The 25,439-nt window shown below is 42.2% G+C and overlaps 2 protein-coding genes across 4 annotated transcripts in view; one reads left to right on the top strand and one right to left on the bottom strand.

Moving 5' to 3' along the window:
- The window catches only part of IPO11 (importin 11), a 299,402-nt gene extending 285,999 nt beyond the window's left edge, over window positions 1-13,403 (bottom strand). The window contains exons 1-3 of the mRNA XM_074952611.1: window positions 13,271-13,403; window positions 11,680-11,824; window positions 2,813-2,956 (exon numbers count right to left, since the gene is read on the bottom strand). Of these exons, the coding sequence (XP_074808712.1) occupies window positions 2,813-2,950 (138 nt within the window). The 5' untranslated portion in view covers window positions 2,951-2,956; window positions 11,680-11,824; window positions 13,271-13,403. The remainder of the gene's footprint in view (window positions 1-2,812; window positions 2,957-11,679; window positions 11,825-13,270) is intronic.
- A 3-nt stretch (window positions 13,404-13,406) lies between these two features.
- On the top strand, window positions 13,407-24,580 carry DIMT1 (DIM1 rRNA methyltransferase and ribosome maturation factor). 3 transcript variants are annotated; one of them, XM_074952612.1, is made up of 12 exons: window positions 13,407-13,545; window positions 15,003-15,076; window positions 15,649-15,735; window positions 16,260-16,321; window positions 16,424-16,517; window positions 16,615-16,664; window positions 17,789-17,912; window positions 18,036-18,128; window positions 19,153-19,217; window positions 19,608-19,671; window positions 21,312-21,418; window positions 24,074-24,580. In XM_074952612.1, the coding sequence occupies exons 1-12, from the start codon at window positions 13,485-13,487 to the stop codon at window positions 24,114-24,116; spliced, it is 924 nt and encodes a 307-aa protein (XP_074808713.1). In that variant the 5' UTR covers window positions 13,407-13,484; the 3' UTR covers window positions 24,117-24,580. The 3 variants fall into 3 exon arrangements, with proteins under 3 accessions (XP_074808713.1, XP_074808714.1, XP_074808715.1); XM_074952613.1 differs by lacking the exon at window positions 15,003-15,076 and having other exon boundaries at window positions 13,429-13,545; XM_074952614.1 differs by lacking the exons at window positions 13,407-13,545; window positions 15,003-15,076; window positions 15,649-15,735; window positions 16,424-16,517 and having other exon boundaries at window positions 16,278-16,321.
- Window positions 24,581-25,439: the final 859 nt, after the last annotated feature.

Below are 25,439 nucleotides of genomic sequence, written 5' to 3'. Positions count from 1 at the left end.
CACATGGGGGTGCAGGAACACACAGGGGCAGGGAAGATGTGCCTGACTGAATGGGAGAGGCTCGGGGTCAGCCAGGCTCTGAATGGGGGAAGCTCCCTAACAACCCCTCCGTGCCCCCCCAAAAAACCTGTTCCATACTTTTCCCACCCATACCCAACAACCCTCCAAGTTCACACCCAGGCTCCTTCCGAGCAATTTACTTCCCTCTCCCTCAGCTCCTCCATTACCGATGACTCCTCCAATCCTTTGCACTGCTTCTGAGGGGTGCAGGAAATACGGTTCTGTGTTGTAGTTTATATGAATTATTACTCAGAGTTCTGTATTAATATGCCTAGTAATGAATCTATTTGTGAAAATATATTTCCTGAATCTCTTTTGTTGTCTGTATTGTTACAGACATACTTGCTGACATGTATTTTGAAATAAATAACCCAAGATAATTGAAACTGGTGTGATTATATTGTGTTATTTTGACAAATAAAATATGCAGAATTTTTAATGTTTTGGCGCAGAAGTAATTAAAAGATTAACTTTAAAGACAGTATCTTGGAGAAGGTAATTGTTGGTACAAGAGAGCTGTTGGGGAATTAAACAATGTCAACTTTATGCCAGGAGACAAAAGAGATACATGGGCATCTTTAAGAAGCTTCTGATTTTGCAATGCACAAAAATACATCAGATCCCTAACCAAAGAAGTGCAATGTGCTCTGGCTGCATTACTGTCAAATGAAACAGTTCTTTTATCATTGCTGATCTTTTTCACCAAACGAAAAATATTCTGTTGAAAATGTGCTTTACCATTAATGGGTCCAATGTGTTGTGCAAAGACATAAAACCCCCTTTAAGTTTATAAGTTTTAGAAACAATAGAAAACATTCAATGAAAACAAAATTGTAAAAAGGAGATCACCATAGTTTAAAATGACTGCTATTGAAACATTTTAATTAAATATTCTTGTCTTATAGAATAAAAACAGGGCTAGCTCAACTTCTATTTTTCCATACACAGGGGATGAAAAACTATAGAAATGGACCAATTTCTGTCACAAGGGTGTGAGGAGTGGGGAATTGTTGAGTTTAAGTATCACCTTCCTCACCCTCAATTCCAACCAGATTTCCACAAGTTTAGGGCTCTGCAGTTTCAGGGAGTGTGGCTAGACAAGAGAGGCAGAGCGAGAAGACTGTTATTCAGCACTTATTATCTCACTTATTCCCCTTCAAATCTGCAGAGATTTCCTCAGGTAACATAGTGCTGACCCTCTCTAAGACCTTCCACAAATTGATCCCCTTATAACGGTGGGGAGGAGAAGTTTGGGACTGCTGTCATAATGGTTCCTGAAGAACCTTACTGCTATTTTGGGAGAGGGGAAGTGGAAACATTAGGAGTAACGCAGAGTCTTCTGGGCCTCCAAGCAAACATTTCAGCCCTCCTCAAATATAGTAAGATCTGTGGGAAAGCCCTGCGGATATCATGACAGCACCTGGTTTGAAGGGCCATGCTCACCCAGCACTCCACAAGAGGCAAACCACACACACCCCTCATGGGATGATTCCAAGGAAACTGCAAGATGAAATTTACTTTCCCCATCCTCTTCCTTTCCATGCAGATGTTATGATTTGGCCCACAGTCATATTTTACTATAATAGTCTGACATATAGCAATTGATTTGCCTCCTGTTTTTAATAAGAGTATTTTTATGCAGACATTTAAATACCACATCAACTCTTCTAAAAAAAACCAAACATGTGGAAGTTTAGAGTACTACATTCCCCTCTCTTTGTGATTAAGATATGACTCACTAAAGCAAAAGACAAGTACCTAGTCACTGAAGACCTAACTACATTAAAAACTTGACTTGTCACAGATGGCATGTTACTAGCAACAAGTACTCCTGAACCAGTGTTGAAAATAGTTTATTTGCTACCACTGATAGGAGAAAACCATTCTCAGACTATTACAGAAGCAAGATTAAGACTTACAGTATATACTTGTTCATAAGCCAAATTTTTTTAGTAAAAAAGGGAAGCACTAGAGAAGAGGGTCAGCTTATGAACGGTTATAGAGAGGGAGAGGTGGGACACAGCGCCTCTCCACAACAAAGGGAGCAAGGAGAGGCAGCACAGCCAGCAGAGCCAGAAGGGAAGAGGCGGGGCCTCTCTGCTTCTGGCCACGCTGCTCTCCCCACAACCTCCAAAGCAGCTGCAGCTCCGGAACCCGCCCACCGGAGCACGCTGCGGCCGCGCCGCCCGGCCCCGCCCGCCGGAGCATGCTGCGGCCAGGCCAGAGACATCCTCCCCTGGCCCTCCCCAGATAATGTGGGAAGGGATGGGATGGGGAGAGTGTGGGGGTCCCGGGCTAGGGATGGAGAAATGTGGGAGGTGGTCACAGGGGTTACTCCCCTGACTCCCAACTTCTCCCCCCCCAAAAAAACTTCCCCACCAGTTGCTGTCCCAGCCCATCAGGGTAAGCAGCTGGTGCAGGACACTTTGTTTACTTAGGTTTACCTCCATACCTGTGGACGCTCGAGGTAAACAAATCATCTCGGCCCGCCAGCAGCTTATCTTGATGGCCTGAGAGCCAAAGTTTGCTGACCCCTTAATTACAGGGTCGGCTTATGAATGGGTCATAAAAATTTTCCATTTTTACTTATCCATCATGGCGGGGGAGGGGGGTTGGCTTATAAACTAACCAGCTTATGATAGAGTATATATGGTACTTCCTCCAAGCATAAATAAGTGTCCTGCCCACCTCTTCAAAACTTAGCCATATATAGTGGAACATGTAATGAACAGCACTTTTCACTCCAGCTTACCAACAAGACTGAATAAAAACCCGGCTGTATCTCCCACTGCTTCAACTGTTCCTCAGCTGGTTTCAGCACAGCACTATCTTGACTGGTGGCTTGGGTCAAGACCTGCAGAACAACAGTGCTGGCACTATTGAGATCCATGAAAATCTGATAAGGATATTTAAAAAGGAAAAAAAACATTAATGTACAGATTAATGAAAGATGCTGAACACTACACTCCCAATCCAGCAAAGCACCTAAGCATACATTTGGTTTTAATCAACTTATAGGATCAAGCCCTTACAAAAAAAATGTACATAGTGTTCTATGGCACGCAACACAATAGTATTTAAGCACTTGAATATATAAATGAATTTATCCTCACGCCACCTATGCAAAGCAGAGTACTGCTCCCATTTTACAGATGGGAAGCCAAGTCACAGGGCAATTAAGTGACTTGTTTAAGGAAATCTGGGGCACCATGACAGAACCCGAATTTACTGAGTCCCAATTTAGTGCCTTATCCACAGAACTATTTTCCCTCTCTAATGCCAATTTTTCCACATTAGTAGCATGCAGCCCATCCTCTCCTAAAATGCTAAGAGAAAACTGGATGTGAGCAATTGTTAAGATACCAGAAAGAATATAAGTTTAGCAGCTTTCAACTTTCAGTGGTGCCTATTGACAAAAGAAAAATATAAACATTCATACTGTGATAAACTATATCCTTAACATATCCTTTTTTCCCTGGAATGGTACAAGTATTAGGAATAATGCTGTTTATTGCTTTTGTCTGGTAGCAGAGGATACAACTTTGGACATAAATTAGCCAAAGTTCTTCCAGTGTCTTCACTTGTATGACAGCCCTTCTGAGCGCATATAGGCTTCATAAGTTTCAGTAGGAGAACAAGCCCATAATCTATGTTTGCAAGTTTTCTCCATATCCAGAGCCTTACAAAAACAGTCAGGGTTTCTTGGAGGCGTTTTTTATTAATTAACTTTCTGCAAAGCGCAACAGGATCAGAGCAATACTGTAAGTAGCTTTAACTTTCACAACAGGCAGAGCACCGCCTGGGATGATATGAAAGTGTCAGATGAGAGAAAATTAAATATTAGCTCTTTTGCCTATTCTGAATAAAATGTTGCTTTGTTAAAAGTAACTGATCCATTTCCAATACTTAATTTACACAATCTCATCTATTTAAGCATTTTATATCTATTTAAATTAAGAGGCTAGATTGTAGAGCTTCAAAACTAGAGACAAAAAGATATAGAACTTTCTAGGCATATTTGCATTCATTAGGCATCCATGTTAACGCACATAAACCTAATTCATCTGAATAGGGAATGCTAATTACTTACTTTGCCACAAAATATAAATTTGTTCTCATAGCTCTTTCCCTTTTAAATGTGAATTTATAATGACCTTGCCGTCCGATTAAAAGAAGCAAATGTTACATTAACTACTTGTGGGGGAATTCTGCAGCAAAAAATTAAAAATTCTGCGCACAATATAAAATTCTGCATATTTTGTCAAAATAACGCAATATAATCACTCTGGTTTCAATTATTTCAGGAATTTATTTAAACTACAAAACAATGGATGGAGAATGGGAGTGGGGAGCATTGGAGGAAATCCCCAAACACCCGTGCCTAACAGTAATGCAACTAGGTTTGACCCTTTATTTCTAGTTATTAGTCAACAAATATATGCAGCCATATGCTCAGTGTTACATCATAGACAACTGAAGAGCAAGTGAGGGCTGGGGAATCAAACTCACAATTTAAATTGGCTACTGACCATCTCCAGAAAGGTCAGTAGCAAACAGTTTCTGGAGCACATTCTGATAGGAATTTTTTTCAGTCCAAAAATTTAGACCAGTTCTAATCACTAAAGCACCATAAACATTTAAAAGGCCATACTGTCCTTACACAACTCTGGCAATGTAAAGGAGCCTTAAAACTTTTACACCTGTTTTATACTCCTGGGGGAATTCACAGAGAATGGGAACAATTCAGTAAGCAGGCAGGCTGCTACATTCTGCTCTGTCTTAGGGGACATTGCCTGTCCACACCTACCTCCTCAGAAACATCCCAAAGCCTGCCCCTCCACACCCACACCAAGCATGCTGCAATAGCGAGCGAAAGGGACAGAGGGGGTCTCTCTTTCACACACAGGACTGCAAAGCACTCCTCGCTCCCGGGTAGTTATTTACGTCTCTACTGGCTGCTCCAAGTGCCCAAACCAATCTGCTTGCGCTGCCAGGGAGAGATGCGTGACCGCTCTTGCAGCTTACCTTTGCTTCCCAGTCAGAAGTCATTCTTCTGCATGGAAGCAAAGAAATCTGCAAGGGACATGAATTCTGTGCATGCACAGTGATGCAGAATTCCCCCAGGAGTAATTAACATGATTGCAGAAATACTGTTTTGTCAATTTAAAAAGGAAAACAACCTAGGAATAATTATAAATAAAATTAGATAGGACATAAAGCTGTTGTTCTAAGTCTGTACTAAACAAACATTTCAAGATACAGATGCAAATTAGCAGAAAATATTTTTTTATTTCATGCACCTAAATTATAGAAAATAATTCAGTCATTTAAAAAATAAAACAAAGCACAAGTTTCCTCTAAAACCTGAAACAGATACTATTTGCATACCACAGTGATAAGCACATGAAAGTCTTTTAAAGGTGAACAAGAAAGGAAAATTTTGGATGTGACCTTTCTGCTTCTTAATGGTTCCTAAACAAAGCACAAAATATTTTTTGTTCTTTGTTCACGCTCACCCCAGAAAAACACCAGACAATTTTTGGTTGTTCCACTCCCTCTGAAGCTTTTTGCAGTTAATATCAACAATGCTTCTTTAGTACAGAGAAAAACTGAATACAGGTTTCAAATAATTCAATGAACATGCAACTCCCTGTTTACAATCTTATCTCTTGGACTGTGGTAGGGTAGAGGAACAAGCAATGAAAAATGGCTTAAATAATACCTGTCCTGAGAGAGTATGCCTGACTTTTGTTAATCAGGTTCACAAAGCAGGGATATTGTAGGATTACAGTAGCTCTGTAAGTTCAGACAACAGCAGTCGTCAAGTGTGCTTTTTTTGATGAGGCTAGCAAGAAATTTACAACTTTTTTCTTTTGGACGCAGCTTTTACCACATTCATCCATAACTTTGTTGCATCTAGTTTGACTTACTGCAAGGTTCTCTACTTGGAGCTACATCTGAAAACCACACTAAAATTTTATCTACCACAGAATGCAGCTGCCTTTGCTTAGCAGCGTTTCCCACAGGCAGCATATATGAACAGCGCTCAGCATTGCTCTGCACTAAATTCCAGTAAATTTATACATGAATTTGAAAGTGTTTTATTTATAAAACTCTATATTGTTTGGATCTTGTATATCTTAGAGGCAGCACCTCCTCATGTTTTACCCCATCAGTTGAACAACCTGAGTGATCAAAATGTAAGGATCTAGATACATTGGTGGAGGGCCCAAGATGTGGAACTTGATCCTCCCCTTTGTCAAACAGATAATTTTGCATATCTATTTATGACGGCTCACTCTGAGATGAGAAGTTTGACTGGGTGGTGAGAAGGATTTTAGTGCTGATATTAGATCATGCAGATTTTCTATTTTTTAGTATATGAGGACTACATACATATTCTTGGATAGGCCCTTTACAACTGAAAGAAATTAAGTTTAATAATTACGTTATGTTCTACACTGACAAAATTACTTCCTTTTTAAAAATTATTCAATCAAATTATTATGCAAAGCATAATATTAAATAGGCAATCAACTTAACGAGTACTTCTAAAAACTTATCTGCTAGGTGTTGCATAACTGCCAGTAATATTACATAATTGAAAGATTAGAGACAATCTATTTCTCTCTTTTACAATTTAACAGTACACAGTTGACAACACTTTGTGTATAGTCAGTTTCCTTTGTGCGTGTCTTTCATACAGTAGGAGGAAAAAAACATTTTTGAATTATAGGAAAATTATAATAAAGCCACAAAAATTGGCAGAGGCAAGGGTAGAAGCAAATTATTTTTTAACTTTTTAAAAACTAACTAGATTTCAAGTTTAAGATTTCCTTTTAAAAACTAACCTATCTTTAAGAAGAAATTGATCCTTTAAAAGTTGGACAATTTAACTAGTATAGAACATGAATTAGTTAATATAACCTGTTAACTAAAACTCTAATTGTACAAATAAATTGGGTACAGCTACAGTACTGGCAAGGAAATTGATATAAAGAAATAAATCAAAGGATTACTTCAGCAAAAGCATGTAAATCTTGCATTTCCTGGATCCTAAAGAACCCAATATAACAACTCATTCATAGCCAAAAATCTCAATTTGTGATCAAATAGTATGTTATATTGCCACCAAGTGGTAACAATTCATTCACTCTCTTTCCAAACCCTTAAAGTTATATACTTTGTAACCTAAATCTAGCATTTAAACAGTGTTGCTATTTTATATTTAGGCTTGGCAGAATTCAATTTTTTTTTTCAATTTTGACAATTAAGTATTTTTATTTTTACGGTTGTAAGAAGTTATGGGGTTGTGTAGGGTTAGGGTAGCACAGACAGTTGGGCTGCAAGAGGTTCCCAGTACTGACAACAGGGCTGCAGGGGGCTCCCCACATGGTGAAGGGGTCCAAGATACCTTTCCACAAGGTGTGGGGGAGGTTGTAGTCCTGGCCCAGCAGAACAGAGACCCTCAATCACAGCTACAAGGAGGACAAGCACCTGAGCATGGGGTAGGCCACCCTGATGCTGAACAGTTCCTACTGAGCAAGTGGAGTCATGACAGCAGAGCTGCACAGCTGCAGGGCCAGTGACACCAGATATCTACAGCACAAGGTGCAAGGAAGGCTGCAGTATTGGTGGGGCAGAACAGAGGCCGGCCAGGACTGCCAGGAATAACTCCTGCCCAGGGTCAGAGCCAATCAGCAGCATGGTGGCCTCCCCTCTGACCAGGGTCTCATCCTCCTCCAGGTCATAGGTGGGAGGGACCACAGCCTTCCCCTTTCCTCCTGCATGCAGGAATCGGGGTCATCAGCCCTGTGACAGCACAGGAAGCTCTCTGCAGCTCAGCGTCATGGCCCTGCTCACTAACTCCCAGGACTTTCCCTGCTACCACAGGGCCGATGCCATCCAATCCCTGCAAGTGCTGATGCGGGCAGGGAGGCTGCACTCACATCAACTGTTATCAACGGATTTTTTTCCATCTGTTTCAGTATCTCAGCTGATAATTGATGTTTACCAACATCTATCACTTTAAACTGAATCCTGCCAAGCCTATTTTTATTTAAAATCAAGTCACACCTATCTGAATTATTTCCCTGTCTCACTTCTGAAACAGGAATGGAGCATGCCAAACATTCTGCAGCTGATCTTTCTGCTCTGGAATTTATTATTATTGCAACAATTCTTCCCAGCATTTGCACACATATAGATAAAGAGCTTACCAAAAGCCAGAATGTTGTGCAATATGTAGCTTTGTTGTATCATTTTATGGGAAAGAAAATGTCATGGATTAAGAAAACATGTATAATGTCAGCACCCAGAATGTGTTCAAGAAACACCAATGACAACAGCACTTCTTTTAAGAGAAACAGAGGCAGATGGTGTTTGCATCGAAAGAATTCATTTTTCCAAAAGACCAAAAAAACCTTCTGAAAAGGCATGTCATCGAAAACAAAGACTTTTCCAGAATGTAAGATTATACTTTCCCCATAATACACTTGGTAATAAAAGAGAAATACAGAATGCACAGAACTGTTGCTTAATAGAAGATTACATATGAACTATTCCATGATGCACCAGCAATTTCAATTATATGAGTTATAATTTCTTAAGAACACAGGCTATAGTTTTGCTAATTATTTTACCATTATCCCTTCTACAAGCTCCCATTTTTAGAATGATCCAAACACTATCCAGATATTAGATTGGCATGGTAACACTTCTATTATTAAGGGGGGTTAAGTTTCACACTTAAAGCTGGAATTCAAGCTCTCTGTTTTGTAACGCAACACTGTACGTTCCCTGAGCTTAGAGCACAGAATCTGAGAGTACATCATGAATTTTCTGGAGATTTTTCAGCAAAATCTGTTACTCAGTTTGTGAACTAAAATTAATTTAAAATGGGCCCTTCAAGAATTTTCTCTCCATTGTGTGATCTGTCTCTGTAGTCCTTTTGCTAACAAATGGCTGGTTTGTTATTCACATTTTCCATATAATTAAGACTTATCTGCCAACTTTGAATGTACATTTGAGGAATTTAAATTTACTTAATTACAGTCTATTAACTGTCTTTTCCTACCTTTCCCAATATAGTCACAATCTTCCCTTATTCAAAATGGCTACTATTTCCCATAACTTAGAATAGAACCAGAAATATCCCTGCCCTCAGTAAATTTCTTCACTGTGTGAATTAAGCCAATTATTAAAAAAATATATATATTATATATATATGGAAAAACAGGAATTCTACCATGTGAAGCCATAAGGACCCCTCCTAGATCTTCCTCTATGTGGATCACCATTAAAGTAGGAATCAACAAACTCTTTGGGAGTGGGTTAAGCAACTATTTACTAAACATCAGAAAAGTGCTAGAAATCAGGACTCCTAGGTTCTTCTCCCAGTTCTAGGATGGAGCATGTAGTCAAGCACACATATTTGTCAGATTCTATCAGAGAGGCAGTGTGGCCGAGTAGATAAGACTGGTCTATGCTACATTACATATCTGGGTTCCATTTCCAGCTCTGCTAGAAAAGATCATGTACTACCTCCGTTACTCTTATTTGTAAAATGGGGTGGCTGATACCTTAATTGCCTCCATATCCTCCTTTCATGCCCCCCAAAACAGCCTACATTTTCCATACAAAAATACAGGATATTCCACAACCAAGATATTTATTTAAAAGGGATTTAGGTAAGTTACGTGCTTCTTTCCACCACCAACCTCCAACATAAACCCTAAAACTCAAGGGAATACCATGTTATGAGACACCTCTCAACTATACCCTAATGCCCACACAGCACATTTCCACTGACATTGTCAAACTTCCTCATACTCACAAAGAACATCACTCTGCTTCTATTTGATAAGAAAACATACTATACATTAATCTCCTCAGAGCAAAACACAAAACCTTAATTAAAATGTCAAGCATCTTCCATGAGCACAAAACATACTTCACTCTTGGTACTTGTCAACCCAGAATAATTTGCAATTAAGGTTTTGCATTATCCCCAATTTAATTCCTTTTAAACAAAACTTTTGTTTATGGAATTAGCCCACATAACCTAGACAACATTAAAAGTGGGACAACAGGGGAAATACATAACCTGATTTCTGTGGCTAACACGCAGTCAACCTACATTTCTTTACAATGGACTGCACTTCCACTTACATCCTCCAGACTGGAACATGCAGTGTCCTCAAAGGACATTGCTAATGGTATTTCAAATATCAGCTAGTGTCATGGAAATTTACCAGCCCAGATAACAAAATCTTCTCACCAACTCTGACAATAACAATAATTAAAACACTAATATTATTGTACTTTTCATCAAGTAAGTGGGCAAACAGAACGTGGCATGGACTGAAGAATGCTCCAGAGCAATGCTTCTTCGATTCTCCACAATAAAAGCTAAGGCACTACAAGTACAACCATGTCTAATAATCAGCTTATGATTTACCTAAATTACAACAACCATAGTTGAGTTGTGTCCACATAGAAGGGTTCCTCCCCACCCCCACACACATAATAACCAAGTGCCATTCAGGTTTCTGCATTCATATATAAAAACATAATTACGAGACATAGTATTGGCACATTCTGGGAAACCTGGATAAGCAATCCCATAGATTCTTAGCAAGGACAGAGTGCACAGAGGTTATTATATCTTAGGTAGCTACTTATTTACTGATTTCTTTTATTTCAGAACTATTCATAAAAATATCTGTCATAATTTCAGTACCTCTATTTAGTGAGTGGCGCTAATCTCTCCTTTAGTAGGAATGCCATTTTACTCATGGTTCCTGGTTTGTCCCCAGGACTTCCCATCTGATTATATGATGCGAGACCAAAACTCCTTTTCCCAATAGAAAGCACTGAACATGTTGTTGTGCCTCCTATTTTTAAAATAACCTCAAATATGTCTAAAGCCCAAAATCAATTACTATGAAGTGGGTGCGTAACTGGCTAAAAAATCATAGCAAAAAAGTAGCTTAAATGGCTTCCTGTCAAAATGAGAGGATCTAGCAGGGTATCAGAGGGATCTGTCTAGGGCCCAGTACTATTAAATATTTTCATTAATTACTTGGAAAACAGGAGGGAGAGTGTTCTTATAAAATTTGCAAATGACACCAAGCTGGGAGGGGTTGCAATCAGTTTGGAGGACAAAAATAAAATTCAAAATGACCTGGATAATTTAGAAAACTGGTCTGAAACCAACAATATGAAATTCAATAAAGACAATGCAAAGTACTACTCTTACGAAGGGAAAAATCAAATGCACAAATACAAAATGGGAAATAACTAGTTAGGAACTAGTACTGCAAAAAAGGATCTGAGGATTATAGAACTCACCCATCAGAAATAACCCCTCCTTATAATGACTGTCATGGTTTTTATGCTGTAAACAGATTACAGTATCATTTGGAGATGAGGGCTAACATATACCCATAGTGATCATTTGTTCCAAAGGCTTCCAAAAGCAATGCGGCTATGAGTCTCTTAATTTTCAGAGAAGCCAAGATACCATCCAATACATACCATGGACAAGGTGGGATTATTATGTACCACGTGTACTAAGGTTATATTCTAATAAAATTAGAAAAGGGAAAAGTAACTCACCACTACTGTGACAGCCCTTTCTCCAGTTCTGGTGAAAAATGGTGTTGTGAATGGGTCCCAAATCCTGCTTTTTCAAAGACCTCTAAGAAGAGATGGCAATTCTCTAACTGGAAGGAGGAATCTTCTGAAGGAAGAGGGAAATAACCTAAAGTGAGAAAAGCACAACCTGTGAAGAAATATGGAGCTAATGCCTCAGTCCTTCCAGTTTCCCCAACAGGAAGCCAGAAGATAACTATGGGGCTGAAGGTGTGGGACTGGAGAAATGGATAATAGCCCACTTTCTCCTCCACATCAAAAGGAAGTACTTTGACACACCTAGACAACACAAGACTCGCTAAGCCTATGGCTACACTACAAGGCTTTTAGGGACATGGCTGTGCCGCTACAGCCGTGCCACTAAAGGCATGCAGTGTAGCTACTATTTGTCGGCTGGAGAGAGCTCTCCTGCCAACAAAAAACTTCCACCCCCTCAGGAGCGGCAGCAGCTTTCTTCACAGCTGTTCACACTGGCACTTTTTGTCGGGGGGAGGGGGGGCTGTTTTTTTTAAACACTCCTGAAAGACAAAAGTGTTACGGACGAAGTGCCAGTGTAGACAAAGACTAAGAAGAATCCTGAACAGTCTTCTTTGCACCTAGAACAGCAAATGGCATATTGTATCAGAAGAGTGATCCCGTATCTTGTCTCTGATCCTGAACAGTACCAAATATTTCAGAGGAAGGTGCAAAAAAACCCTGTAATGAATAATTATGGAATAACCTGCACAAAGGGGAAGTTTCTTTTACTTTTCTCTTTGCTTCTCCCCATCAACCTATGTTACAAACAAATCTTATTTTTTCTTTCACAACATACATAGCAAATCTGATCCTCTCTGTTCTAAGAGCTAAAACCTTCCTCCACGCCCTGATTATCCCCCATTTTGATTATTGCCACCTTTCCTCTACCCTATGCAGTACTCACATCTCCTCTCCATACAAAACACAGCAACTGAAGGCACGTTCTTGGTCTGACATGACCATGTCACACATGCCCTTGGAATCCTTGCACTGGCTCCCCAGTGATCACCACACCCGTTTTTTTAAAGGTTGTGCTCCCTTTAAGCCCCCACAATTACCACATCCAAGTCTCGGACCTCACCTCCTCTAGCATCCTCCTCTCACCCCCTGTGTTCCGCTAATTATCCCTGCCGAGGTGCAGGTATGAGCCTTTATCCTACATGCTTCCACGGGGGATAAACTCGGTGTACCGTAGCTTGGCAGGAGGGCGAGGGAACTAAGGGGCGAGCACCTCGATGTGCACTTTGGCGATCTCTCGGGACTTTTCACAGGCTGCACATTGGGGTCCCTGGTCCAAGTGCCCCGAGGCCGCTGGGGCCCTGCCGGCCGGGCTGTCCGGAGTCCGGCAGCGCCGGCTGGGACGTTGGCTCACACTCGGGGCAGCTCCCCCGTTCTGGGCGCTGGCACAGGTGAGTCCCGCTGCCCCTGCCCCGGCCACGCACAGTCCCCAGCCCGGCCCGCCCCCGACCCTGCCCCACGCTCGGCCAGCCCCCGAGGCCCGACCAGCCACCCCTCAGCGCCCGGGGCCCGCGCTCACCGTTGGGTCAGAGCCGCTGCACGTGACGCGACCCCCGCCTCTTCCGAAGCTCGCGCCACGAGCCGGGACCATTCGGCTGCGGCTGCAGCAGACACGCGCCCCGCTCCCCCCGCCGGCGCGTATTACTTACGTCATCGAAAGGCGACAATACTGTCCCGGCTTCCTCCTCCGGTGGGGTGTGTGCGACTAGCGTGCGTGTCTCCGGGGCGCCGCCATGCCGAAAGTCAAGACGGAGAAGCGGTGCCGGCCGCAGCGCCGCGAGGGCCAGGGCCCAGGTGAGTGCGCGGGCCCGGCGGGGAGAGGTCGGGCTGCGGCTGCAGGTCGCGTTCCCTAGGCCCGTTCGGGCGTGCGGGGAGTTGGCCCAGGGCTGGCGTGTGCCGCTGCTCTCCGGCCCGGGGCATGGCGGTGCCGGCGACAGGCGCCGGCGGGGGCCGCTCGGGGAAAAGGGACCGCAGACCGGGGGGTGGTGGCGACGGCGGCGGTGGCAAAGGAGCCAAGGCTCCGAGTGCCGCGGGGGGAGACGGTGTGGGGCCGTCACTCGCTCCCTGTGACGCTCTCAGCAGCCCCGCCGCCATCGGAGTCGCCGGTAGGAGGGCTGGAGAGCCGGTCTCTTGGGGGCGCTGCTGTATCCTTCCCGTCTCGGCTGCGGCCTGCGGAATGGAGCTGTGCGCGGGCAGGCAAAGCCCGGCGGGAGCCTTCAGCCGCCTGGCGGCTGCAGTCTACTCTCCTCGGTGGCCCCGTGTCCCTAGTGCAAGCTGATGAAGGCGCGGGCTCTGCTATGGCTCTGCTTGTTTTAAGATCTCCTTAGAACATGCTTCTTCTGCAAGCCCTTTGGCTGATGGCCTCCACTCCTGGCTCGTACTTGTACACGGGCGAGCACGTTGTTGTCACTCCGATTTTATTACTATGCAGCTGTGTAAAAAGACCAGGTCCCTATCCTAAAAGAGTTCCATCTAAATGCAATAGTGAAAAAAATAGTTGTGGTTTTAGGATCCTGGAAGTAGTGTTGATGTGTAATTTATTGCTTTAACCTGAGTACAGTGTCACCAATTTTCTTATTGTTTTACATTTGTTGTTCCCAGTATCACTAATAATGGTATTTCCAGCTACAGTGGTTGATACTATGGGCTCCCCTGCTTCTGAAATGTCTTTAATCCCAAGTGCCAGCCTTTACAATCACAAGGGCATTGTATACTCCAAGGGGATAAGTGTACTACACACACATCAATGGAAGGAGAGAAGCAGTGTTGTTATCGTTAATGTCTTAGAATATGACACCTGGAATTGGCCACTGTCAGGAGACAGGATCCTGGGCTTGGTGGATTGTGGGCTTGACCCAATATGGCTGTTCTTATGTTTACACTACAGAGGCACAATTGTGGCATTGCAGCTGTAGCACTGTAGTGTAGATGCTTCCTACCCAGTGGGAAGGGGTTTTTCAGTCAGTGTGGGTAATTAATCTCTTTGAGAGGCAGCAACTTTCTGTCATCCTACATGTGTCTACAGTGGGGTTAGGTCAACCTGTCACACAGGGCATGAGATATTTCAGAGCCCTGAGCCATGTAGCTCAGGTGTAGGTGTAGACCAGGTGTTAGACTGCTAAAGTGGTCTAGTTACAGTAAAAGAATGTGAATCACTGCTTTAGAAGTATAAAATTTAGTTTGCTGTACCAAAATAACTGTGATATTTTTAATGATAGTGATATAACTGGCTTGGTTATACCTTATTTTAGGTATCATGTTCAATACTGGAATTGGCCAGCACATCCTGAAAAATCCCCTCATTGTTAACAACATTATAGAGAAGGTTGGTAATAACTGGACCTAACCAATTAAAATAGCTGTCATAAGAGTTGCATTCAAACGTTCTCTGTCATAAAATCTTTTAAGGTAAATGCCTGTAAACAATTTACAGCATTACTTAAAATTGGATACTGTGTAAGTCTGAGGTGCTTAATCCCCTCCTGGCCTCTTGAAAGGTATGGGAAATGTTAATTCAAGATGTGCATTTGGTGAAAGATTTTCTAAGTGCTTTCTCTTTTCCTTAAGAATGGCCGCGGGTAAAATCCTGGCCCCATTGAAGTCAGTGGCAAAGCTCCCATTGTCTTAAGTGGAGGCAAGGTTACACGCAGGGTTTTGTGTGCACACAGAGATGTGATTACCTAATGGCTACGTTTTCAAAAGGTTGCATGCAATTAAAAGTGAAACTGTTGGGCAACTTTGCTTTTGCCTTGAAAACAGGTTCTCCAAATTTGTTAACCATATACAGGATTAGCTCCACTAATGTCTGCACATAGAATTCCTTAGTTAAGATTACTTTGCAATTTTTTTTTTTTTTTTTTTTTTGTATTGGTTTCCTACAATCTCATTTGTTCTTAGGCTGCCTTGCGGCCCACAGATGTTGTCCTTGAAGTAGGACCTGGAACTGGTAACCTGACAGTAAAAATGCTAGAGAAAGTTAAAAAGGTAAGAATGAGTTAGGAAAAATTCATCTTGACTTTTCACTGAACAAACTGCTACTTAGTAGATGAACAAATGAAAAGGTGTCCAACTGCTCTATTCAAATGGGGGTTGGGGGGGATAATGTATCTATTCCTTTCTGGGTGTTCATATCCTTCTCTCTGTACAACTCCACCGATAGAGTAACAACGGTGTTTCTAAAGTGAAGTTAAGAATATTTGATAATTGGATACGCAATGTAATTGTAATTGACTGCATTAACATTTGTGTGGATCTTTACCATTTTTACAAGGCATTCAACTACATTTAGGTAAAGAATTGTGCTTTACATGTGTAGTTCTCTTCAATGGCCTTGCTATCCTTCTGAAATTTTAATATAGTCTGATATTTTGGTGATAGAAAATGTGCATATCCTAATGTAAGATTTTTTTTAGATGTAACAAAAGCTATTCTTACTCTGAGATAATAGCAAGAAATCTATTCATAGTTCTGATTTAGTTAAAGTTGCAAATATAACTCCTTGTTTTCAGGTAATTGCTTGTGAACTTGACACACGACTTGTGGGTGAACTTCAGAAGAGAGTCCAGGGCACGTAAGTACTAACACTGGAAATAGCTCCACTGCATTTTAGGGGCCTGACCTCTTTAGAAATGTGTATTTCTAAGGTAATAACAGTGCGTTTTCCCACCCCTAGATGCCTAGCAAATAAACTAGAAATAAAGGTTGGAGATGTGTTGAAAACTGACTTACCGTTCTTTGATACGTGTGTGGCTAACTTGCCTTATCAGGTAGGGGCAAAGCAAGTGCAGTGGAATAACAGTTTACATGAATTTTTGATGGTACTTGCTCAGAGAGGACGTACTAACAGTGTTACTCTTTCCCTAGATTTCTTCACCTTTTGTTTTCAAGCTGTTGCTACATAGACCTTTTTTCAGGTATGTAGATGAAACTCTCTGGATTGTCTAATGTAAAACAAAGGCTAATTTTACAAAACATCTGATTTGGGATTATTGTTAAAGATATCAGCCCAGGAAACCACTAGTCAAGAACTCTCCCTAGCATATTACTCCCAATGGCTGTTGCCAGTGCCGAAGTGTTAAACACCTAGGAAGAATTTGAGACTTGGCATAACCAAGTGCAGCTCCCACTAAAGTAAATAGGAGTTTGCTCCTGCTTACTCTAGAAAGGACAACCCCAGGCCTAAGCAGGGTGTCTTAAGAGTTGTGAAGAAGTAGAGCAGATTTGGACTGGGCGGTTGTGGGGTGTCTCCAGGGAAATCAAAGCAACTGTATGTTTAATATATGGTTGCGTAGCTTGCTTAAGTGCTCTTGCTGATAGTTTAACTTGTTGGCCGTTAGCAGTGATACCATGAACTCGAGTACTGCTATTGTTGATGCCATTGACTGGATTTGAAGGACTAGTAGGAGTATCTATTTTTACTGTTTTTTGTTTTTTTTCTAAAATTAGATAAGTTTTGAAATGCAAATAGCTCACTTTTATTCTAGTTTGGCAGTTCTGCAGATTCAGACTTCTTGCTACAGTACTAATCAGTGACATTAGGTACCAGTATGCCTATTAGCAGTCAGGAAACTTGTCACGTACAATGCAAGATTGGTGATCAGCACTTCTTTAACTTGGTGAATTACCAAAAAGCAATTAAAATCAGTGGAGGCTGTTAATTTACTATTTTAACAATTTTACTCAGGAAAGTTCATTTCAAAAGAAACCTCTGGCTTTCAGAGGTCCAGAATGAGAGGTATAAGCAGGTGGAATTATTTCACACAGGTCATATATGTAAGACTGAGACTAAATTCTCTTAATTTCCTTCTGACCACTAGGTACAAATAGCCAAGTTCAGACCGAGGGTAAGGAGGTGCTATAGTGGGTTTGCTGTAGTTGTGCCTAACTTACATCAGGGCTGAGGCTCTCTAATATGAGTGTATGACACATCTCTATGCTTGCCTTTAAAATAAAAAGCCAATAATCTACAAGTAATAGAGCTTCTGGGAATAAATTATTTGCAATATAGCACTCATGTTTTCATTTCTTTAATTCTCAGGTGTGCAATACTTATGTTTCAGAGAGAATTTGCTCTTCGTTTGGTTGCAAAACCAGGAAATAAACTATACTGCAGACTTTCAATTAACACTCAGTTATTAGCCCGTGTGGATCATCTAATGAAAGTAAGTGAAACTACATCTATAATCAATGTAGGAATGTATGTCAGAGTGAGGAGGCTTTCTCAAGTATGTGAATATTTGCTTCCTGCTGTTTGAGATAGTTACCTACTTTTTAATGGTTAACAGGTTGGAAGGAATAATTTCAAGCCTCCACCCAAAGTTGAATCCAGTGTTGTCAGAATAGAGCCAAAGAACCCTCCACCACCTATTAATTTTCAGGTGAGATTCAAATACTGCAGACCATATCCAATAAAATAACTGAATAATAGTGCTGTTCAATGTTTTGTTCTGTATGCTCTTTCAAATGGTGTAAAAGCAACACGATACAACTCATGTAACTTACATAAACAGTGTTAAAGGATTTTTTTTTAGACAGTTTAAATAGGCCTAACTCCATCATATCAAAAGACTAGACCAGTGGTTTTCAACCTTTTTTTCATTTGTAGACTGCTAAAAAATTTCAAATGGAGGTGTGGACCCCTTGAAAATCTTAAACATGATCTGCAGACCACAGGTTGAAAATCACTGCACTAGACATTCATTGACTCCATTGTACCTCTCCCTTCTTGATCAGACTCTCATCGAGTATCTTTCCAACATTATCTGGATGCCCCAACAGCAATTCAAACTCAACTTTCCTCAAAACCCCTGTTCCTTTTCTAGAAGTGACACAGACCAGGATCGCTTTGGTTAGGTTTGTCTCAGACTGAAAGGTAAAAGCTCCTGGCTAGCAGGTGGTGGTGATAATACCTAGCTCTTTTGTAGTGCTTTTCATCTATAGACCTTAAAGTGCTTAAAAGACATTTATGGCTGTTGGCAGTATTTAATTGATCAAGAGCAAAGAAGAGTCCTTTAGGACTCGGAGACTATGCGCTCTTGCTGAAGATCAGCACTCCAGGGCAATATTACTCTAGACATTTATGTAAAAAAGGGAAACACCTTAATATCATCACCACAGTTGTGCCCAGGTTCAGCCAGATGTTCCTCAGCCATGTGACTTATAACTATCTAGAGATCTGGGTCATTATCCAGTTAGCAGTTCGGTAATGTCTGCCTGCCTTTGCCAGTGAAGTTTTTAGCTTGTCAATTTGTACTATATTGTACAGAACTAAGCCATGTTGTGCTATTACTAAGATTTACCTCTTTGTCATTGTGCTGTCATGAAATTAATAGTAGATAGTCTGGCCTGGTTATTAGCAGCTGTATATTGCTTCAGGCAAATGTTGTGCATTTTGTGTTTCAGGAATGGGATGGTCTAGTAAGGATAGCCTTTGTCAGGAAAAACAAGACACTTTCTGCAGCATTTAAGTAAGTTACTTCTATTGGAGGGTTTTTTCAAAGTTTAAGAGTTTATCGAATTGCTTGTTTCGCCTACAAAAATACCTAGCAATCCTCCAGTCTAGTTCTGTAGCAAGCCTTGCTTCAACAACCATATTAATCAGACCACTCAGGCATCCCCATAGTGCAGGGTTGGACAGTTTACACTGGTCATGGAAATCTTATATAGTGAAACCTTTACGTGCCAATTAGGCAGCTGCCTTAAGAGATCATCCATTGTGTTCAGTACAGCTGTTGAATATTTATTTTAAAAACCTCTGAACAGCCACTCAAATCACAACTTGTTTTTTAAAAAAACAGGTTTCACTGTAGTTAGATGTCTTTATCAATGGTTGACTCACTGTATTGACTCACTTTCAGATCAAGTGCGGTGCAGCAGCTGCTGGATCAGAATTATCGAATTCACTGTTCTATACATAACATTGTAAGTAGGATGTTTTTCGGTTTTAATGTGTTAAATGTAACATGCAAGGTGAGCTAACTATGAGATGTAAAATTCAACAGAGGCAAGATGGTACAAAAATCTTTCATCCAGAAGTTAAAACCAAAGAGTACCCTTAGAATAACAGAATATTTAAAAGAAACAGAATTCTAAAATTCTCTAAACTATAATGAAGGTTTACATGAAAATTTAGAAACAAAGGATATATTGAGATTCCATTGATGTCTCCAGGGGTGTAATTTACTCTCCTCCCCTCCTGGCCCCACGTTAGGACTGCTCAGAGCTTGGCATAGTATAAAACCATTGACACTGCATCTATTTGAAAATATTTCTAGTGACTCATCTGCAGTGAGTTTGAGGTTGTTTACAAAAATCTAGAAACCAGACCTACACTGATCCTTTTTTAAATTATTTTATAAATTATAAATATTTTATTATCTTATAAAATAAGATCTGATCCCTGGAAGAGAATGGTTAGTCAGGCTAATTTCAGCTACAGCGATCTGTTATGTATAGAATTGTGCTTAACATCTAAAGTACCTTTTTTTTTTTTTTTTTTCCCCAAAAATATACAATAGTTCCACATTTTAATACTGACTAATGTGACATTCACTATGCTGTACAGTTCTTTAGTCTTCCTAACTTGCATGGTGCTGCATCAAAACTTCCAATTTGCTGTGGGGATACACATTATTCAAAAATAAATTTCTCTTTAGACTTTATGATCTTTTATTTGTGCATATAGAGCCAACCATTGATATAGCATAAACAGTTTAATTAGGTAGAACCTAAGTAGTCTAATCTAGAAAAATAACTACATTATCTGAAATACTTATCCACCTGGCCATGCCTCCGTGTACTATGAATATAGAGGTAGGCATGGTTCCTGCTTCTTTCTCAGGTGTATACATACCTCCCAACATTCAAAGTAGCTAATGTGGGTTGGGTAATGCCTCCAGGGACTGAGAGGACAGGTTGGGGGGATGGGGCAGATCCTGACCCCTGCATGGGCTGGGGAGGGGAATTTTGCAGGGTGAGTGCAAAGCAGGTTGTTCTGCAGTGGCAGCTCCTGTTCTGCAGGGCTGGCGGGCCTCAAGTCCCTGCTCTGGGTACTGTGACCTGGACCCTGGCACATAAGTTGCAACGTGGCCCAGGTTTAGCCCAGCTGGACCAAATCTGAGCAAAGGGTGTTGCAACCCTGTGCACCAAGTTGCAATGCCACTCACTCAGATTTGCCACCCCCACCCCTGTCAGGGGCCAGGCCAAACCTGAGCAGTGTTGCAAACCTGGACAGCAGGGGCCAGGTCACAATGCCTGGAGCAGGGAGCCTAGTCCAGCCAGTCACATGGGGCAGGAGCTGCTTCAGCTGGGGGTTTGTGTATCAAAGCGGGACAGTACTGCAAAACCCAGGATTGTTGGACAGTCTGTGTACCTTGGTGAGAAAACAGCAACCTGAATTTTTTTTTTAAAGCATTTTTCATCTGGAATGGTCAGTCACCTTGATGCATAGCAAAGGTTGGGCATGGTGCTTAGATAACTGAAGACTTGTGGAATGCACAAGCTTTTAAAAATCATTAATACTGAAGAAATTAACTTATCTGTATTGCAACTTACATTGACAGGAAATACCAGAAGACTTCAAAATTGCAGAGAAAATACAGATGGTTCTAAAAAATACAGGTTTCTCTGAAAAACGGGCTCGCTCAATGGATATAGATGACTTCATTAGGTAAACTCATTCCCTCTGTGAATTCCCTTCATACTTCAAACACTGCTCTGTTCTAAAACTGCAGGGACATCTCTAGTATAAAACTAGTAGATTTGCATTGGGTTGGATTGGGGGAAAAGTAGTGATAGCCCAAACACCACCCACTTTTGAAATAAGATGTCGAACTACTGACATGTTATGGATCCAGTGAGGAAATTACTGTAAATATAGGGAAAACTACCTCTTACTACAGTCTTTAACTCTAGTAGTCTAAGATGATTTTAGGTCCAACAATTAATATATATGAAAACAATAGGGATTCTGAACAGAAGACTGAGTCTGTTGGAAACTTCTAGACTAACAGGAAGTGAAATTTGTGCTGTAGTTAGTTGAAAACTTACTCTAGACCAGGGGTTCTCAACCTTTTTTCTTGCTGAGCCCCGCGCCCCCACCAAATGCTATAAATACGCCAGGGCCTGGGGAGGGGTGGACTCAGGGCTCCAGGCCAGGGGGGACCCTAGGGCATGGGCATAGTTTTACTTCTCTTTCGGGGGGGGCAAGAGCTGGTGGGGCTCAAGCCAGCTCCACACAGCGGGGTCCAAAGAGGGAGCACCACCGCCACCCACGGACTCACTCAGGAGGCCACCCAGCCTGTCTGGGCTGTTGAGGGACACAACCAAAAAATATAATTCAAAGTGGGGACTCAGTTCAAAAAGTTTGAAAACCGCTCAGGGTGCAGGCAGGGAGTAGCTAAGGCTGGGGCGGGCAAACTTTTTGGCCTGAGGGCCTCATCAGGTTTCTGAAATTGTATGGCAGGATGGTTAGGGGAGGCTGTGCCTCCCCAAGCAGCCAGGCATGGCCCGGCTCCCGCGCACTCTCTGACCCCCCCTGCTTCTCGCCCCCTGAGGGCCCCCCTCCGTTCCCTGATGGCCCCCCCGGGGACCCCTGCGCCATCCATCCCCCGCCCCCCTTCCTGACTGCCCCCCTGGGACCCCTGCCCCATCCATCCCCTGATCGCCCCCCACTACCCCATCCAACCCCTCCTCTCCTTCCTGACTGCCCCCCGGGGACCCCTGCCCCCATTCAACTGCCCCAACTCCCCTGCCCTCTATCCAACCTCCCCCCCCCCCCCCCCTTACCGCGCTGCCTGGAGCGCCGGTAGCTGGCGGTGCGGCTGCACCAGGACAGGCAGCTATGCCACGCAGCACAGAGCACTGGGTCAGGCTGGGCTCTGCTGTCCAGAGCATTGTGCTGCATGGCTGGGGGCAAGCCTCCTGGGCCAGGAGCTCAGGGGCTGGGCAGGATGGTCCCACAGGCTGTAGTTTGCCACCTCTGAGCTAAGGACTGTGTGAAGTGAGGGGTGTAGCTCAGGGTACAGTGAGGGGGTAGCTAGGGGCTGCGTACAGGCAGGGGGGGCTCCCAGCTTCTGGGGGAGGCACCTGAGGTGCCCAGCTTCAGCCCCCTTGCTGCTCCTGGCTTGTGGGCGGCGGGGGAGGTTTGCCAGCTTCACCCCTGCGCTGCTCTCAGCTGGGGCGGAAGCGGTGCTGCCAGCTTCAGCGCTGGGGGCACCGGGTTTCAGTTGTGGGCCTCTGCAGTTTCCCTGAAAGGGCTCACGGACTCCCAGACCCCTGGTTGAGAACCGCTGCCCTAGACTCCAATGATCTGAGTCTTCTGTGAGGGGCATTATTTATATATCTTTAAACACATCTTTACTACACGTGATGATGCCACACACAGGCTGAGGGCAACAAAGCAACACACATTTCAATCAAATTTCTGTTGAAAAGGAGCTTGACAGTTGGATTACATAAGGCTGGGAGAAGTACTTTGTCACCAAAGATGAAGATCCTGATCCCTTAGTATGAAGAAACAGATTATATGGATTAAACTGCTGTTTACAGCATTCTGGAGTACCTAAATCTCCTTCCATAAATTGCATTATAGGACTATGACAAGTTAGCTTTAATTTTCATCTTCCCTGAAGTCTTCTACATCTCTCCCTTAGAGTTTCTAGCAGCATTAGACACACTACAGGATTCTGAAACTGCAGCTGTTATATTAATGACCATGTGTTTTCTTGTTGCTGGTCATCAAATTAGGCAGTAGAAATCCCATCTCTTAATGTGTAGCTTCAGAATATTTTGGACACATTGTTTACTCAAATGTAACACAATATGTTAAAGAAGTGGCCTAGAAGGCTTACGTACAAGGAAGTACTTGTTTTCCTTTCTATACTGTTGCCTGTTCATTGTTTAGGAAATGTGGCCAGCTAATCAGGCATTGAGCTCTTGACTCCGGTGGAGAGGAGCTACACCCAAAAGGGTAGGTTCCTAGGGGCATTAGTCTGCTATAACTAATCACAACTTCTTGGCAGAAGTGACTCAACATGTCTTGCTGCTGTGACCATCTAAATCAACTGCTGTTCTTTGGCTAGTAAAGGTTAAACTGAGTGGCAGACAAGGTTGCCCTAGCATTACATCTGTCCTGACCTCTCAAAGTTGAGGGCTCACTACTCGTCCTTACTGCAAACCTATTAACAGCTCTTTGCTGTAATGACTGGAACAGAAAGCCGTATTTTAAGACTTCTTATCCACTCCCTTCATCGAGGTAGTTTTTGACGTAAGTGTTACTGTGTGAAGTACAAATTCATGTAAGCTGACCACTTTAATTTTTCAGAGTGCTGCATGGCTTCAATTCAGAAGGCATCCATTTTTCATAAATGGCTGACCAGGGAGCATTTGACATTCTCTGGGAAGAACGGAAATGAGACATGGACCAAGGTGTTCATAGAAGAAGAACTCTCATGTTGAGAGCAATCACCAGCATACAAAGTACATCTGACTGTTTTGCAATAACTGCTCAGAAGTACTTGTTTGAAGACTATAGCTGTAAAGGTGCTGTGTTGCATTTTAAAATTGTAACTGTCAGGACTGAAGCTCTGTACCTTTTTTCCCCCATCAGAGCACTTTTTAGATGTACCCTGTGATATGGAGTGACCCCAAATTAAACCTTTCCCTCCCTGACTTTGCACCTTCTTCTGCCATTACAACATTCAGACCTCTGTTTGTTCGGTCACCACAGAACTATTTGTAGATGCCCATTCCTGGAAGTTTAGAATAAATTAACTTTTTTTTTTTTTTTTTTTTTAAATGAAGTGTGCATTTCTTTAACCTTTCCTTTCTGCTAGCTACCACCGGTCCTGGCCTATTAGAGAAATTTCTGCTACAATGAGCAGATCACCACTGTATATGTTCTAGATGTTGGGGCAGTTAAACTCTTGCTATCAGGTTGCACAGCCAAGGTGCCCAAGAGAATGGTAGGCTTTAAAAAGACAGAACAGTTCTTTTGCCTAGTACAGACCTCTTAAACATCCAAACTTGTTTTCAGCTGCAGTTACACCTGTTAACTGCTAGACCCTGAATTGCATTCAGAGGCAGCTAAGAATATGATACTACCATTTTCACATAAAAATCTTCAGTAACAATGCAGTTTGACTGAAACATTGTATGGTGCCTTTAAGCTTTCTTAAACTGCCTTAACCATACTGTACACTTAGGTATTCCATCTGTTATAGACCTTAAAGTGCTTTATAGGGCTGGGTAAGCAGTATTATCCCATTTCACAGACTTTAACTGAGGGGCACAGGTTAAATGTCAGTGGCAGAGCTGGGCACAGAGATCACCACTGTCCCTACCTCTTTCTTATACAAATAACCCTAAGATGTGCATTGACTGCTGTGGCTTTTCACTAAACTGCATACATTAAATACTATAGCCTATGTACATCTAGTCTCAATCGAGATCCATATACTTAAATATTTATCTCAAACTGTAGGCAGCTGTACAGTACTGAAGAGTGCTATATATCAGAGATTATTACCAGATTACTGCTCTGGGCAAGCAGGAGAGGCTGTTTCTTGCATGATTTTCCCCCTTAAATCTCCCTTTAATTTTTTAATTCTTAACATTGAATATAGGCAGTAGGCTTCTGTTACAATGCTAGCTGCATTATTCTATTTTTGTTAATGAAACTTACAAAATGT

The sequence above is a fragment of the Natator depressus genome, chromosome 5, assembly GCF_965152275.1.
Source record: "Natator depressus isolate rNatDep1 chromosome 5, rNatDep2.hap1, whole genome shotgun sequence".
NCBI classification, from domain to species: domain Eukaryota; kingdom Metazoa; phylum Chordata; order Testudines; family Cheloniidae; genus Natator; species Natator depressus.
This window is presented reverse-complemented; position numbering and strand designations above follow the sequence as displayed.